This window comes from Mixophyes fleayi, chromosome 5 (assembly GCF_038048845.1).
Source record: "Mixophyes fleayi isolate aMixFle1 chromosome 5, aMixFle1.hap1, whole genome shotgun sequence".
Lineage (NCBI taxonomy): Eukaryota > Metazoa > Chordata > Amphibia > Anura > Limnodynastidae > Mixophyes > Mixophyes fleayi.
The window spans coordinates 181,286,804-181,304,484 of record NC_134406.1 but is presented as its reverse complement, the minus strand read 5'-3'; the positions used below and the strand labels follow the sequence as shown (position 1 = coordinate 181,304,484).

Genomic DNA, 17,681 nt, shown 5'->3' with positions numbered 1-17,681 from the left:
TAACACACAAATACTTGATAGTTTATTTGTACACTGAATTTTAAAGTTGATCTAGGACATGCCCTAGCCCAAATATAAATCTTTCCTCACATTTTAGGTTTTCTTCCCCCTCCAAAACAACATGGTTTTGCCAAGGTGCAAAGTTACTCATTTTGTTTGCTTTACTTTCTATAATGAATCAGGCCCAAAGTGTGCTTGTGTGAACCATAAATAACTGCACCGTTAAAAAATGTCTAACAATCTGGTGGGTACTGACAAGAAAAATATATATGTAAACCATAAAATCTTAAGCCAAGATATGTTGGCTTGATGTTTACCTTCTTGGGGACATATTCAAATCGGCGCAATATGCCGCCAGACATAACTGCGATGTCCGGCGTCACATATTGCCAACTATTACGGTAAGGAATCTCCGCTCATTTTTCTGTGCACTTCTATGGGATGTGAGGAAAAATGGGTGGAGAAACATTGTCAAGGAGTGCCTTTGAGGACTGTTCCGGAGGCACTCCGCAGGAATTCCAGCCGATTTGAATTTCCACCTTACAGTCAAATAAATATAATTTTAATTAACACAAAGCAATGGTTAAAGATATAAATTGAAGTGAGTCATGATTAATTATTTACCATAAATCAATATATTTGAAATCTTTTATGCCCATAAAATGTATACAAGCCATTTATGTTCTGAACTATACATTATTAGTTTCTTGCACAATAATCATACCATTGTCAATGAAATGCTAAATTTGTGAGAATTTCTAAATGGCAAATGTATTAATTAATTTTAGTAAAGGGATTCTCCACCTTAGACATAAATATAATTATGAGCGGCTCAGTACTATATAAAATAGTAGTGCTCACCATCTCCTGCCCCCTGTGCCCCAGTTAAGGTCCTGCAGGTCTATTCTTCCTTTGTAGTTGCTTCTCCCTGCACATGGTATGAGAAAGTATGTCAGTACACGTCTTATTTCATTTTCTGTCTGTAGAACCAATTAGTTATTATATTAGGAATCATTGAATATATTTCTTCAGGTCCTGTTTTTCCCCCCCCAACATGTAATTTTTTTTTTTCTTTTTACTGCGCCGTAAAGGACAATTTAGGAGGCAATAGCAAAACAGCCATGATAGCCACAATCAGCCCGTCAGCGGACAACTATGAAGAGACTCTTTCTACACTAAGGTATGCTGATCGAGCCAAAAGGATAGTCAATCATGCTGTGGTAAATGAGGATCCCAATGCTAGAGTGATCAGAGAACTGCGGGAAGAGGTGGAGAAACTGAAAGAGCAGCTTTCACAAGCAGAGGTGAGTAGTCACATACCAAGATACAAACACTGTTCAGAGAAATCTTAAGCCAAGCGTGTCATGCTTATCAGGAATGATAATTACCCATGTAGTGTAGTAACATGGTAATTTTTGCTACCATAATCCTCATCAGCATCAACATTTGGGAACAAACATTAATAAAACAATACTGGGTAATACATGCATACAGACAGACAGGTAAGAGAACCTAAAATAACATTGTCCAATATTTTAAAACAAGATAATTGACCCAAACCACTGGTGCGGTATATCCCTTATATGAACTTTTGTACTGTCGATGTAATGTTCTGTTTTTTCTGATAACAGTGTTTTTATTACTGACATTAAGGGGTATATTTACTAAACTGCGGGTTTGAAAAATTGGAGAGGATACCCATAGCAACCAATCAGATTCTTCCTGTCATTTTGTCGAATGTTTTAAATAAATGAAAGCTAGAATCTGTAATGAAGTAATCACACTTCATTACTTGTCTCAGGAGCTACAAATAACAACTCAATGAAACTCATACAGTTCCAGAGATCTTGTTTTATGCTAAATACATATATATTTCTGATTATAGTTGAGGTGCATCTACCTGCGATTTCCAAAGTAATTGATGCAATAAAGGAAATGTGTATGAAAATAACTTTATATTAGTCATTACTTAGAACACATCTTGCAGCTCCATGTTAGAAGGACATAGGAGATCTTGAAAGGATTAAGAGATGGGTTACCTCATTAATAAGGAGAATGGAAGGGTTATATTATATAGAGCAAGGCCTTTTTATCTCTTTGTCTGTATCACCCAATATTGTTTATTACTGTGTTTGTTCCCAATTTTAAAGCACTATGGAATTTGCTGGCACTATATAAATAAATGTTGATGATTTTAATGATAGAGAGGTTAGAAAAATAGGTATGTTTAATATAGGAAAAGGTGTCTTAGCATTGTACTTATATGTATAAATATACCCAAGGTCAATGCAAAGTTTTATCCAATGAACTTTTTGTACGAAGAACCATAATAGGACACGGGACTAACAATTGAGACTGGAAGAAAGATGATTTCACCATGGCCAAAGGAAGGATTCTGTTAATGTGGTTAAGCTGTGACTTTTTCTTACCACACGAGTAGGTGATGGTAAAAATGGATTTCATTTTCAGAATTATCCCTGGTATCTGTAGTTTTTTTTTTTAACAGACCACATTATGGGGGGTGATTGATCCAGGGAATTTGTCTGATTGCCCTTTATGGGGTCAGGTAGGAAATGTTTTACTCCATGTAAGGCTAAATTGACACCTGTCACACTGGGGGGGGTTTGGTTTTGCCTGCCTCTGGATCAGCGCAGTTAAAGCTTATGGAAGGTTGCACTAGATGGACCTGTTTATTTTTATTCATACATGCTATGTAACAATGAAATTCTATGTAACTATGAATGTGATCTATGTAATTCTGTGTGTGTGTGTGTTAGGGAATTTAAACTATAAGCTCCAATGGGACAGGGACTGATGTGAGTGAGTGCTCTGTACAGCGCTGCAGAATTAGTTGCGCTATATAATTAGCTGATGATGATGATGAATGTATATGTTTAATATTGTTAAATGTCTAGCTTATTCCCACTGGATGTGCAAACCACTTTTTGTCTTCATCCTGTTTATTTGCAATTTTAAAATGCAGCATAGTTAGGGAGAAGATGGAGGGATTAGTTTCTTCTCAGTCTAATAAAATATTTATATGTGTGCTTGATATATTGTATGAATAGTCTTTGAAGGCACCTGAATTGAAGGAAAAGTTAGAAGAATCTGAAAAGTTAATCCGAGAGCTAACGATCACCTGGGAAGAGAAGCTGAGGAAAACGGAAGCCATTGCTCAGGTACTATTCTCCAGCCTTTCCTCCATGACTGACACCTGGAAAGTATATAATATGATCCAACGGTTTACATCTTCCTTGTATCTGCTTGTGTATGTGTTTGAACTAAACAACACACCAAATGTGGAGCTAAACTTGAATGAATATATATATGTATGTATGTATGTGTGTATGTATGTATGTATATATGTGTATAGTTAAAGTGTAATTGTGTGTATCAAAAAAGATGATGAGCATCATTTAGAGTTAGGAACAAAGCAATGCAAGGGGTGCACATGCATTTATTTTATTTTGTATGCGGGAAATATATTGGCTGCTTTTGGATTTAGCATACAAGCACTGGACGGCTTTATTTTTACACTGTAATTTAGAGTTGAGCTAGGACACACCTCCTCCCTACTATAAATATATCCACACATTTTAAATTTGCCCCATCTCAGAGTATAACATAGTTTGGAAGCGGTGCATATTTGCTCCTTGTTTTATTTTTTGCTTTGCTCCTTAATCTAATTCAGTATGTATCCGCACATGGACCCCAGGAGCCATTAAAGGAGACTACAACACTCTGATCCCTCTGAAGTCAAAGTCCATGACAAAACAGTTAACTACTTGGACTGTGTAAATTATAGTGGCCATATTTTACAGTGCAGACTTTTCACAAAGAGACTCCTTCTGTACATCGGTACCTTTCAAAATGTTGCGCAACCTTTTAACGGTGCGTTATTAGACCAAATACACTGATCAGCCACAATATTAAAACAACCTGCCTAAAATTGTGTAGGTTTCCCACATGTCGCCAAAACGGCTCTAAACCATTGAGGCATGGACCCCGCAAGACCTCTGAAGGTGTCCTGTGGAACCAAGATGTTAGTCCTGTAAGATGTGATGTGGGGCCTACATGGTTCTGACTCTTTGTTCCAGCACATCGCACAGATGCTCGATTGGATTGAGACCTGGGGAATTTGGAGGCCAACTCAACATCTTTACCTCTTTTGCATGTTCCTCAAACCATTCCTGAACAATTTTTGCAGTGCGCGTTATCCTGCTGAAAGAGGCCACTACCTTCAAGGACTACTGTTGCCAAGAAGCGGTGTAATTGGTTTGCAACAATGTTTAGGTAGGTGTCAAAGTAACAGCCACATGAATCCCAGGACCCATGGTTCCCCAGGTAAAAGACGCACACGCACCCGTCCATCAACATGATTCATCAGACCAGCCCACCTTCTTCAATTGCTCCCTGGTCCAGTTCTGGTGCTCATGTGCCCTTTGTAGGCATTTTTTGTTTTTTTGGCATTAGATAGGGGTCAGCATGGGCACTCTGACCGGTCTGCGGCTACACAGCCCCACATTCAAGCTACAATGCACTGTATGCTCTGACACCTTTCTATCATAGCCATTGTTAACTTTTGCATCTATGTGTGGTACAGTAGCTCCTCTGTGGGATTGGACAAGCCTTCACTCCCCATGTGCATCATTGACCCCTGGGCACACATGACCCTGTCATCAGTTGTCCTTCCTTGGACCACTTTTGGTAGGTACTAACCAATGCTTACTGGGAACACCCCACAAGATCTGCCATTTTGTAGATGCTCTGACCCACTAGTTTAGCCATCAAAATTTGGCCCTTGTCAAAGTTACTCAGATCCAAACACTTTCCCATTTTTCCTGCTTCCAAAGCTTCAGTTTCAAGAACTGATTGTTCATTTGCTGCCTAATATATACTACCCCTTGATAGGTGCCCTTGTAACAAGATAATCAATATTATTCACTTCACTTGTCAGTGGTTTTAATGTTGTTGCTGATCAGTATATGGCAGTGATAGTGTGTAGTCATCTACACAACTGAGGATTTTGGGAGCAGCACATGAAGAAACAATACTATTGGCAAATAGTTATTGCTAAGTGGTGTCTTGCTTTCCTGAGTTCAGAGGTGCATAATATCTGCCGAGGGTGGTGGACTTGTATCACCAGCGTTATTTGGAAATGGCTGATTGGATCTGCGTCCTAATGGAGGCTTTGTACAGCTTAGATTACTATTGATTTGCAAGCTACAGAAAACTAAATCTGAACTGATTGCCTGCTGAAGTTTTGGAATAAGATTGCCTGTTGAAATTTTGTAACAAGAATGTGTTAGAGATAGAGGGCCTGAGTCATTAAGGAGAGCAAACATAAAAAAGGAGCAACTTTGCACCTGGGCAAAACCATGTTGCAGTGGAGGGGGAGGTAAATTTAAAATGTGAGGACAGATTTATAGTTGGGGTAGGACATGTTCTAAATCAACTTTAAATTTCGGTGTACAAATAAAGCTATCAACACAGCCAATATTCATCTCAAGTGCAAAATAATAAACTAATTTGCACCCCTTGCATTGTAACATGGTTTGTCCTGGAGAACATTTATTCTTTTTTTTGCCTTACTTTCCTTAATGACTCAGGCCCAGAGTATCAACATATTGTTATATGTTTAGTTGCTACTATGACAATATATAAAAAATAATCTTGACAGAGTCCAATATTAATTTTAAGTGTTTGTTTATTTTTTTAAGAATAAATTTGTATTTTAGATGAATTCAGACAGATTTATTTTTTTTATTATTATAATTATTGTTTACTTTTTGGTTAATTTCAGAATATATAGACCATTCGCTATGTTTTGGTTTTTCTTCGTGTTTGTGTGTGTATTTCCATTGGGTAAACATCAAAAATAATAGCCGTCCTGCTTTTCCAAAATTGAATAGCATGTTGGGAGATACACCATCAGGAGATCTCATGCTACCTATCCGTAGGGTCCTTCCTGAGATTTATTTGTTCAATAATTGTATATGTCATGTGAGATAAATACTTCTAGTTTCCCACAGACATAGCTGTTTAGTATACATAAATATTCTTATTGTAACAGATGAAATATCTGACTATCACAGGGAAGGATAGCAATGACTTTTCCTACAACTTGGCAGAGCTCCTATAGGTCAGCAGTGTTTGCTGGGGCTCTTGTGAAAGATTGATAAACATGTACAAATTCACAGTTCCACAGTGTGGAAAGAGACCGCTTGTAAATAAATGTGTTCTTTTCCATTCAACCATTAATAAGATTGGTCAATCCCTGTATGTCAGTATTCACTTTATGTTCAGATTTCAGGGTTGATAAGATTGCAAATGGGTATATTATGTTTACATAAAGCTTTTTCTTATGAAGTCTTGACCAGGAGGCATTACTTATATACTGTTTTTTGTGGGTTGTTTAAAAAGTCCCTATCACCTACACAGTGGAAATAGACATTATGGTGTAAATGTATGAATGCCTGATTTCTGCAAGTCGCCGGAAATCCGTGACTTTGCAGGTAAAATGTAAAGCAGCGATGGCTTGTAAAGGCAAGTTTGCCTTTACAAGCCATCGCCCCTTTAAATTTTCACTGCAAAGTCGCCGATTTCTGGCGACTTGCAGAAATCGGACATTCATACATTTACCCCTATGTATGGGAATGTTGACAACCAGTTTAATAGGAGCTAGTACATCTTCATATTACTACAAAATCATTCTGCAGACATCTAGTTGAAACACACTAACCTATGGTATGAGTGTGTAGCTTCTCTCCCAATTTGTTCTCCGGACCAATCTGAGCCTCTGATATAGAGATATATAATATATGGATGTGTCCAGGAACCACATTTCTGCATTGTACCAGTGAGGACAATTTTATGATCACAGGAAAATTTTTATTCAAGACACTTTGCAACAAATTTTGGAGACACTTTGCAGCGGAGGTTTTGATAGAAATTTCCCCTCATTTTTCCTCGCGCCCCATAGAGGTGCGAGCAAAAACGAACTGAGATTTCTAACGTAGTTCTAAAGAACATTGCTGCTAGTTGAATCTGCCCCTTTATGTGTTCATTGATTGTGTGGTAGCCGTGTTAAATGTCTATAGATTTGGTGGTTGACTGGTGATTTTTTTATTTATTTTTATTTATTTATTTTTGTCCATAGGAGAGGCAAAAACAGCTTGAGAGCATGGGCATCTCTCTACAGTCTTCAGGAATTAAAGTTGGTGATGACAAATGTTATCTGGTGAATCTCAATGCCGATCCTGCACTTAATGAACTGTTGGTGTATTATTTAAAGGTGAGTTAACAGATTGCAAAATATGCTTGTAATGACCCCTAGTGGTGCCATTATCTTGAAACTTGAATCTACTGTTGAGATAATGAGAATTGTAGTTCTAGTGGGAACAATGTACATTTAAGCACTTTATATGTAAATACATAAGCTGTAGAATGATTCTGCTTTATAGCAGATCTCATGCTTCTATTATATGATGATTTGTTCTTGCCTCTGATCTGATTGTCATTGTTTAATAACTCTCACAACAACGGAAAGGCCCTTATTTGTTTTACTGTGGTATTTTCTACAATATTTGCGGTTTCAGAGAAATACATATAGTAACTCAGAATAAATGTGATAATTTAAAGTAAAAACATATTTAATCAGTGCAAATATACATTTTACACATGACTATTCTCAGGGCCGGTGCTAGGGTCCATGGCGCCCTAGGCAAAATCGGCGCCCTCTCCCCCCCCCCGCAAAAATCGGCGCCCTCCTCACCCTGTCTTTTCTTACCTTGTCTCACCACCGCCGCCTCTCTGCTCCGTCACTGACACTAGTGAGTGGAGGGGAGGAGACGGAGCAGAGAGGCGGCGGTGGTGAGCAATAGCCTCTTCCCCCCCCCCCCCCCCTCCCCATGCATCTGAATGCTGTGCGGCGGCCGTGACAGGTATGGTCAACGGTCGCCGCACAGTTTTAAAATTAATTTCCAGTTCTGTGACGCCCTCCAGAGCCCGGCACCCTAGGCAAGTGCCTAACCTGGCCTGACTATTCTTATTTAGAGTTAACTTTTTTTTGTCTTTCGCTTCATCATGTATTAGTCAGTTTTTGTAGGTACAAATTAAGGCAGTTCATATAAACATGTATGCTTATTAAAATGACATAAATGGGTCAGCATCATAAAGAGTGTTAGGAAATAACTAGTCATTGGTCACATGTGATTTAACAATCTTTGCAAAGAAATATTACGCCCTCCGCCAGACTAATGTGTCCCAGATTTCCTAGGACAGTACTAAATTTTGAAGAGCACCTGTCAACTACACACAGTCAAGGTAGCCATTTTGGGGCTTAACGAATATTAATGTGAATGTATACTGTCTATTCATTAGGAACCATTGCAAGACTTTATGATCAATTACTGAGACACTGGTTCCTAGTGAATTATCAAGAATATTCTCATGCTACATAATAGTTACTTCTCTATGTATATGTGATAGGTTCATGTTATCTCAATATCTCCCACTTGACTTGTAAATATCCAACAGACTTGTGTCTAATTTGTGTTATGATTTATAAATGGCACCACTTAGTGGTTATTGCATCCTACCGTTTTCGCCTTTAAACTCATACTTCCACTGTGCATGACAACTGGGAGTCTGGTGGTGTGACCTGTGTTTATACAGAGTTCCTGTCACCACGATCATTGCACACAGGGTTCTAAATGAACACCATGGGGTAAATGTATCAAGCGGCAAGTTTCCGGTGGGTTTGAAAAGTGGAGATGTTGCCTATAGCAACCAATCAGATTCTAACTATCATTTATTTAGTACATTCTACAAAATCATAGCTAGAATCTGATTGAAAAGTGGAGATGTTGCCTATAACAACCAAACCCGGAGGAAACTCGCAGCTTGATATATTTACCCCCATGTGTTAAATGCTGACATGCTTGTCATGGGAAATCCTTATGACATCATCACGTCATGTTACAGGGATTTCCATTCAAGAAGTAAGGCTCTGTTAATGCATGGAGACCTGAATCAAACATCCAACACAAAACATTACTAATAGACCAAGTAAAATGGATCTGAATGTAGTCACAATATACAAACCAATAATTTATTTTTATTAAATTGTTAAATAATCTACATGTGTAGGTGACAGTCTATCCAATACAATATGTAGATGGAAAAATCAGTCAATAATCCAATAAGGTGAAATATTTTAATTCAAAGGGATCAAATTAAATTTGATTGAAGTGTGTTTATTGTAATCGTACAATTAAAGTCTAACTCTTACAGGTTTCCTACATTGCGTACAAAATTGTGTTAGGAATGCTGCAGATCTTGGAAAAAATAAAATAGTGAAAAATAAACAATTAAAAAAATCATGCCATTGCTTCTGATCCTATAACTACCTCAGACCTTGGGTGAATACATATATCTGGGATACTCATGAGGACTAAAGAATCCATTTTTGGGGTAATTTTCTGGGATTTTATGAATTATATAACAATGGGGACAATTCACAGAAAATCGGATTGTTGGTGATGTTGCCTATTTCTCTTGAACCAATGCTCCAAAGAACAACTACATAGCTTTTATTTGCTTAGTGGTTTACATATTTCTGAAAAAATATAAGCTTCACTTGGCTACAGTTATGAATAATAAAACCAACACAATACAAACAAAATCTAAAATTGTTCCTGTCATTAAGGTACCTCTGTTGCTGAATGGGTTTCTATAGGTTTCAAGCATTTCAGCATTTTCTGACTGATTATCCTGGGTCATGTAGTCCGGCTCAGATGAAGGGGTGAAGGTTGCTACTTTTTTTTTTTTTTTTTTATTAAGCCCAATTAACAAGAGAGGAACCCAATAGAATGCTTTATCCCATCTCTGTTCTGTATACAACCTTGGTTGAGTAGAGATTCCAGCCATAACACCGGCGCGAGGTGTCTCTACGGACGTTCCGGAGTTCCCTCGCGCCAATTTGAATCGGCCCCTTGGAGTAGAAATGGGGAGGGATTTTGTTATTTTACCAGGATCCAGAAGTCCAGACAAGCCATAGTTTTTCTTCTTATAGTTATTTGCTGTTTGTTATGAATTCTTTGCTGATTCTAAGCATATCTTTCATGTGTAAAATAAAGCTAATATTACCTGTCTATTTGGATTTCATGGATTTTCCCACACTGGTATACTACAGGATCATAACAACGTGGGTGCCGACACTTCTCAGGATATACAGCTCTTCGGTATTGGGATTCAACCTGAGCACTGTGTGATCGATATGGCCTCGGATGGAGAAATCTCTCTCACACCAATAGAAAATGCACGGTAAGCTGGTCAAAGTAAATCTGGAGCATATAGAAGGACCTGTTGAGAAAGAGGCCTAGGATAGCAACCACAGTATTGTCATTTTTTACCATGTAACTCTTCAGGCAGTAAGTAAAATGCAGACTCTGCAGTGTGCTTCACCTGGATCTCTCTGTTGGCTCTGGTGACTTCATAGTTGTCAGAGGAGAGCTGGCGTTGCACCCTGTTCTACTCTTGTTCTTACAGATGATGTCTGGCACTGTGAGAAGCGAGGATCGTTCTTATTTGCAGTGCATTCAGAACACATTCACTGTGGCTGTGTGGATAGTTACTTGGTCTAACTGCAAACCACCATTTGTCACTTGCTATGGAAACTTTTTGGATTAGGCAGGGGGAAGAACTTGTTGCAGCATGAAGCCAGGGAAATGGTGAGGATATTGTGACAGCTATTCATCTGTCAAAAAGCCCTGCCTCTCGTGCATTAAGCCCCACCAATGCATTATCAGGCCCACTCACTATATTTTGCTGCCAAATTGTCTAGGAGAGAATTGTCTCAGGCTTGACCTCTCGATTGTTCTCAGGGTCAAAAGTAGCCAACCCTCTCCATGCATTATTATAATTATTATTATTATTTTTTATTTGTAAGGCGCCACAAAGTGTCTGCAGCGCTGTACAGGAACAAACAGTAGGACAGTACAGGGTAAACATTACGGTACAATAAACAAGTATCACTATTACTCAGGTAGTTCAGTGCACAACTAATAAGAAAGGGTGGGGGAATATCAGCACAGCAGGGAACCTGTGTCCGAAAGTGTGGGCGCAGCTAACCGGTTAAGAGCTACTGATAAGGTGCATAGAAAATCAGGGGTGCAGTCGGTGGGCTCGAGAAGGAGGTGAGCAGAGTAGCTGTGGAGCAGAGTTAAAAGAAAGAGTCCAAAATGTAAGGGCACGAAGGCAGCAGCATGTCTTGGTAAACGTTATACAAAGTTGCATGGTAAAGCTGTTCCCAATTTGGGTAGCACAGTGGCTAGCATTGCTGGGATACTGCTGGGACCATTGCAATTCCAGGGTACTGTCTGTGTGGAGAATGTATGTTCTCCCTGTGTCAGGACAGAAACTAATATGAATGAATAAAAACATTCTATGTAAAGTGCTGCATTATATGTTGGCGCTAAATAAATGATGTTTAATAATTCCCAGTATCGAGTCGAGACTTTTTACTCAGTATAGTTGTTTAATTGTTAATGATATGTTTGCTCATTTTTAAGGTAGTGGTTATGAGTAAGCAGTAAATGCCCTGTTATAAATACCTTTTGATGTTAACACTATTGGCTATTTTGGTAATTCCCAGTAATAACAAGCGTCGGCTGCCTAATGGACCTGTATCCTCCTGTGCTTTAGGCATTTTATCAGCTGGAGTTATTATCCTGTGATTATTACGATCTGTAGCGTAAAATCATCTTCCTGCCATGATTTGTGTGAAGCTGTTGTTGAAGATGACAGTGTAATTGTTAAAGTTGAGCATTAAATGAGCAAAATCTGCAAAGCAGTGTCCTATTAGGACTGTTAAATGCAACCCAGCACTAAGTAGTTTTCCCTACTATCCAAACGAGTGATTGTACACATCTCTTCTGTCCTGGGCGCCAGACAGCTTGATTTATGTGTCTGATAGCAGCTATTCAGACCTGACTTGGCCCCCACCGCTCGCTTTTGTGTATGTTACCATTAAGCTTAGTTTTAAAGGTGAAAACATTTTTTTAATGTGAATTTTTTTTTTAAAAAAAAAAAAACTTGCACGATTTATTTTAATAATTAACTGAATAGAAACATATTATAATCTTTCAAGGAATTTGAAAAGGTTGTTTGTAGTTCGCACAAAGCTGCAATTCTATGTCAGATTTTTGTTTTGCTTGTTTCTTATTCACCTTTGTGAATCAGCATTATGATTGTGGAATAATGTGCATTATCCAACATAAACTGTGTCTTACAGCCACTGTCAATAGCATGTCTGACATGTGAGCCAGCACAATAGCCCACGGCTCGGAGCTGTACTGTGCCAGCCAGGATGTGAGCCAGACAGCAGGGTTACTTGACTGTAAGAGAAGCCTAGAGGAGGAGTTGGATGGCAGATGGAAGGAGTGACACGCATCATAGGAATGAATAGGAAACATGAGAGGCTGAGGAAGAACATGTATATGGATGATTAGAAAAGCAAGCCTGTCTATTTTACTACATGGAACTCATGTCACTGCTACCTGCCAATACTTCATCTCGCTGCTTGATTATTACATTATAGATTGATTCATGTTTGATTACATAATGTAATGCTCCAGTGAGTAACATGATATTAGCATTTCAAATAAGATTATCATAGGCTCTCAGACAGCACCATGTCATTTCTTTAGTCTTTGGACACAGACTTATGAGTTGTTCAACCAGCATTCTTTACATAGATATGTAGCCAGATACCAGGTATATGTGGTCATCTGACTCCAGTAACTTTGTCATATATGGGTATGATGTAATTGGATAAAGTAACAAATACAGGTGAAATATCTGTATGAAAAGCAGTAATCTACTAGTAAAAGGCCGTAGTTCAGTCCCTCCCAGGTCTAACATAAAAACAGGAAATTCATTTTTATTTTTTTTTAAAACAAAAGCTCTTTTTGTAAAGTATTAAAAACAGGCAACATTGCATTTACACATGGATACATGTTGCGTGTTGATAGGAGAAAACATTTTATACATATATGTAATAATGTCTAGGTAAAAGCATGGTAGAGTTTTGGTTAAATAAATGTGTTTGAGGAAAGTATCATGTCTATGAAATCCACAATAAAGTAATATAGCAGAGTTGCTGTTTATGTGGTGATTAGCAGGTTATTTTGCAATGTGGAGAGGTTGCTGAGTGTATTATATCCGTTTAAATTGTTATGCACGTCTAGTTGCTATCCAATAACGATTGTCGATTGCCGAAAATGTGGTTCCAAAGCACAATGTGATTTAATTGCCAAAATAAGCAGCAGAATAACAAATCAGAATAAAATAAGTACAACCGTTACTTATCGCAGGCGCCCTGGATCCAGTGTACAGTCATTCAGGTCTGAAGGATGTGGTCAAGTAGACTGTGCACTGGGTCAAGAGTCCCTGCTTATATACAGTCAGTGAATACAGTAAAACAATGCAGATAATGTGGCTTGCTTCTATAGGTCCAGGCTGCATAATTTTCAGACAAAGACGATCAAGTTATTAGATATTAATTGAAATGACTTTATCCAATTAGCTGACTTCGACAAAATAGATGTGTAGGAGAGAGTGCGGAAAAGGAGTTATCAGGGATAGGTTTAGGGTGGGGGCTTCAGTAGTAAGAGATGGGAAACTGTGTTAGAAGAGGTGCTGACGTGAAGGGGCAAAAATGAATTTTAATTTACTTTTGTTAACCAAAATTATATGGCTGCAGCGGAGGTTTGTGAGCAGAAGGACTAATCACAATTTCACTTCTCTAGAATATATCTTTTAGGCCTCCCTATTAAAAAGGTGAGAAAAAAATCATTAAAAATAATTGTTAATTATATTATTGCTGATCTTTATCTGTGATAACAGGCACAGCCTCCTTCCGTTTATAACAGCTAATGTGTCTATGCTTCTACAATTTGTGACTTCCTTCATGAAAAGGGATATGTCTGTACTGATTGGTAATCTAATGATACATTGTTTTTTTAGATTGTGTTCTACAGTACAAGGTTGTCTTTTGTAGTGAGAAATCTTGCACAGACATGCAGATGCTGTGTGCTTCCACTCTGAAGAGAGTTGCTGTACTTTGCATGGTCTCGCACTAGTACAAAGAGCATAATAACAGTTACAGTTGCTATGTGGGTGTTCAGCGTTTTTTGTTTTTTTTTCTAACACTTGTCGATTTATGGCGTTATAGACTCCAGTCGATCAGTAGTGTAGTATTACTTTATCCCAATAAGTTCTAAGAAAACAAAGTTGTTGAAGCTATAGTTGCCAGCTCATTTCCAGGGACATTCTGTGTACATAACTATTTAATGAGTAAAGTAAAATGACATGACATATTGTAGTGTCTTCCTTCAGCTAAATAGATCAATATTTAATCTGTTAGATCATGATCGATGGATAGACCACATATACATCTGTGCCCTGGACAATGAATATATTCTCCCATTCTTTGATTATGCCATTTGATACATAGGATCTAATTTTTTATTACCTTTATTTACTACTGGTATTTCTTTGGTGGATTAATTAAAATAAGGATAGGGACAGCACTACTTGTAGAACAGGGCCTGAAAGGTCACGTGGTGGCAGCCAGAATGTGGAACTATCCAGACTCCTACTGTACATAGAACAGAGGAACATCAGTGCTCAATTCACGATCTTGAAGTCTATACAATGGATGGTGTAGTGGAAATAGTACAAGTAAAATATCCCAGTGTTAAAAAAAGATTTACTTGATGTTTATTACAGGGGCTGTGTTTAGGCAGAATGTATAACTAATGCTAATACACAGTTGGATAGAGTTTATCAAAGTGTATGCCTTGATATTTCCACTATATAGTTACAGATTACTGACCGTCTCAAGGCATAAATTGCTGTCACACCTATACTGAAATGAAAGTCCATCATAATTCAATACCATATTAGTGTTCATCCATCAAGCCCATGATATTAAGTGACGTAAACCACAATAAGTGTCAAGTTCTTATCAATAAGTCTGACGGTTTTGATAATCTGTCCTTGTCTTAAGGTCAGTATGTTTCATACAAAGGAATGGGAAGAAAAATATACAGAGTAGTGAAGTAAGGCTAAACAAGGTCAGTTAACTCTCAAACCTATGCACTTCCGTTCAGTTGAGACAAGCATCATTCCAACCAATCTGTGTATGTCTAGGTTACCGATTCTGCTGCAGGATGCTGCTCCCTCTGTTCAGCTGTTCCTAGCATATTGTTTTAGATGAATATGGTGGTGTATTATGTAAGAAAGAAATATGGCTACATAGTGCAACACTGTATATACTAAAGATGCTCAGGCTCAGTTCTCCGAGAACCGAGCCCACCCGAACTTAGCAGATCCGAGTGCCGAGCCGCTCAGTACTTTTGCGCGCCCTTGGAAATAAAAATGAGGCAAAATGTCATTGTTACGTCGTCGGATCTCGCGAGTTTTGGATTCTATAAGTACCGCCTTCCACGCTGATCCAGCACCATTTCACAGAGAGACACAGAAGGGGTAGCACGGTTCCCAGCAGTTTCTAGTGCAGTTGGGCAGCATCATAGCTACAGTTGGGCAGCATCATAGCTAGAAAGAAAGAGGAAGGGTGGCAGTGTTCTTTAAAGTCTCCAGTGACATTCTACTGAGTTATAGCTCACACACAAACAGGAGAGCTCAATTGCTCCATTGCTAATTGTCATTGCTGAAATAGAAATAGTAGGGCTGGCAGTCTTGTTCTAAATCTGCAGGCTGCAGTCACATTGTACTGTGTTATATAGCCAACACAGAAACAGGAGAGGTCCATTGCTCCAATGCTAATTGTCATTGCTGAAATAGAAATAGGGCTGGCATTGTTCTTCAAAATCTGCAGTCACATTTTACTGTGCTATCAAAACGGATTCACAGCAGTACACAGAAGACCAGGAGCACCAAGCAGCTGCTGGCACCAGTCATGATGATGGTAATCCCTCTACGTCATCTGCTAAAGCCTATGTTAAAGTACAGTGTTTTTTTACATACTAATATGATTATTTTATTTATGGTGGTAGACTATATGTGTTTTTTTTTTATCATTACAATTTTTGGAAAATAATACATAATTACCATGTTCAGAGATGATGTCTCCTTGTGCATTCCTAATGTCCATCTAGACTACTGCATGTGTGATGCACTTGTTTACTCCTGCACTAAAGTGTACCTGGCGTTAAAGCCTCTGTTTTGTCGTGTCAACTTATATTCAGCCATTCATACTGCATTTCTTTAGGCAATTGGGATGTCACATTGCAGTGTGAACTACGCACACAGGCACGTAGTATTGATCAGGATTGATATGAGTGGTGCTAAACCTATCTGAATATAAACAAGTGTAAATTAAAAGGTCAGCATATATTTTAGCAGTGTAAATATATGAAGGGGAGCTTATGTGCCGTGGGCCACTTTTTTGAGTTATTTTCAACCCACGGGCCATATATTGCACCTCTATCCACAGTTATGCTCAAGATGTATGTTAGTATGACATAAATCTTTAATTTTCTGTAGGACGTGTGTAAATGGGGTGCAAGTTTGTTCCAGAACACCTTTGTGGCATGGAGACAGAATCCTATGGGGAAACAACCACTTTTTCAGGTAATAATGTCCTCTCGTGTACAATACCAAAGTTTATTTTAGTAAAGTTGGTTTATTTAGTTTATAGTTACAAAATGTTTATCCCATCTAAATATAATGTTTAATCAGACTCAACCTGCCAAAGAGGAAAAGAAAAGATTGGCTTAAAGAATTTGACAAAGAAGCTACCTGTACTGAGATTGATCTGGATGCAGCAAGTGAAGCATCATCAGAACCAGACTATAATTATGAATTTGCACAGATGGAAGTGATAATGAAGGCTTTGAACAGCAATGGTAAGTAAATAAGACTTTGTGCCAGAAGATACCAGAGGAGTGCAGGATATCAGACACTAATCTCTGCTGCTGGGCAGATGAGTTCCTTCGTAATATACCTTTCACAGACCCTCGAAAATGTCCTCTTTCACTTAGTACCTAATGCTCTGCTTCAGGATTTCTGAATTCATTCTTGAGAAGGGATTTTCTTAACATAGAAATGCCCTAAAACACCTTTTTAACTTGGACAGGCATGGGCTTTAAACTTAGTATGTGTGGCCACACACCTGATGTGAGACTCCAGAAAGACAATATGTAATGGTCGATGACATCATGCTTATTTCTGCACAGTGGTTAGTAGAATACTGGGGCGTGTATACAGGATGTGTTAATTCAACATTCTGTAACACTTCTGTGTTCACATGATCTTGAATTTGCTAACATTTTGGAGATCCCGGAGAGGGGGTCCTTGTTCCAAGTGCGCATATCTAAGCAAAAATGGATTGTTTAACGAGCACATAGCAAAAATGCTAAAGTTTGTCTGGTCACAAAGCTACAAAGTACCCTGGTCATTAACGGTTAAGCATCCGTTGTTTGATTCAGCCCAGGTAACTGTAATAGTAAAATAAGTGAAAAGTCCCCGAGCAGAGAATTTTGTACCAGGTGGAAGGAGTTACGTTGGAGGGTCTACATTTAGTCTTCCTTTATATGTTGTATATTCCCAAAATATGTTCCATCGTGAATTACAAAGTGGGTCCAGCTCTGGGG

At 38.4% G+C, this 17,681-nt stretch overlaps 1 protein-coding gene across 9 annotated transcripts in view; it reads left to right on the top strand.

Annotated features, from left to right (window-relative positions):
* The window catches only part of KIF13A (kinesin family member 13A), a 169,365-nt gene that overhangs the window by 80,814 nt on the left and 70,870 nt on the right, over positions 1–17,681 (top strand). For all 9 annotated transcript variants that reach the window (XM_075213123.1, XM_075213122.1, XM_075213116.1 and 6 more), the window contains 6 exons: positions 1,092–1,304; positions 3,069–3,179; positions 7,160–7,294; positions 10,196–10,326; positions 16,573–16,659; positions 16,768–16,934. In XM_075213123.1, the coding sequence (XP_075069224.1) occupies positions 1,092–1,304; positions 3,069–3,179; positions 7,160–7,294; positions 10,196–10,326; positions 16,573–16,659; positions 16,768–16,934 (844 nt within the window). The remainder of the gene's footprint in view (positions 1–1,091; positions 1,305–3,068; positions 3,180–7,159; positions 7,295–10,195; positions 10,327–16,572; positions 16,660–16,767; positions 16,935–17,681) is intronic.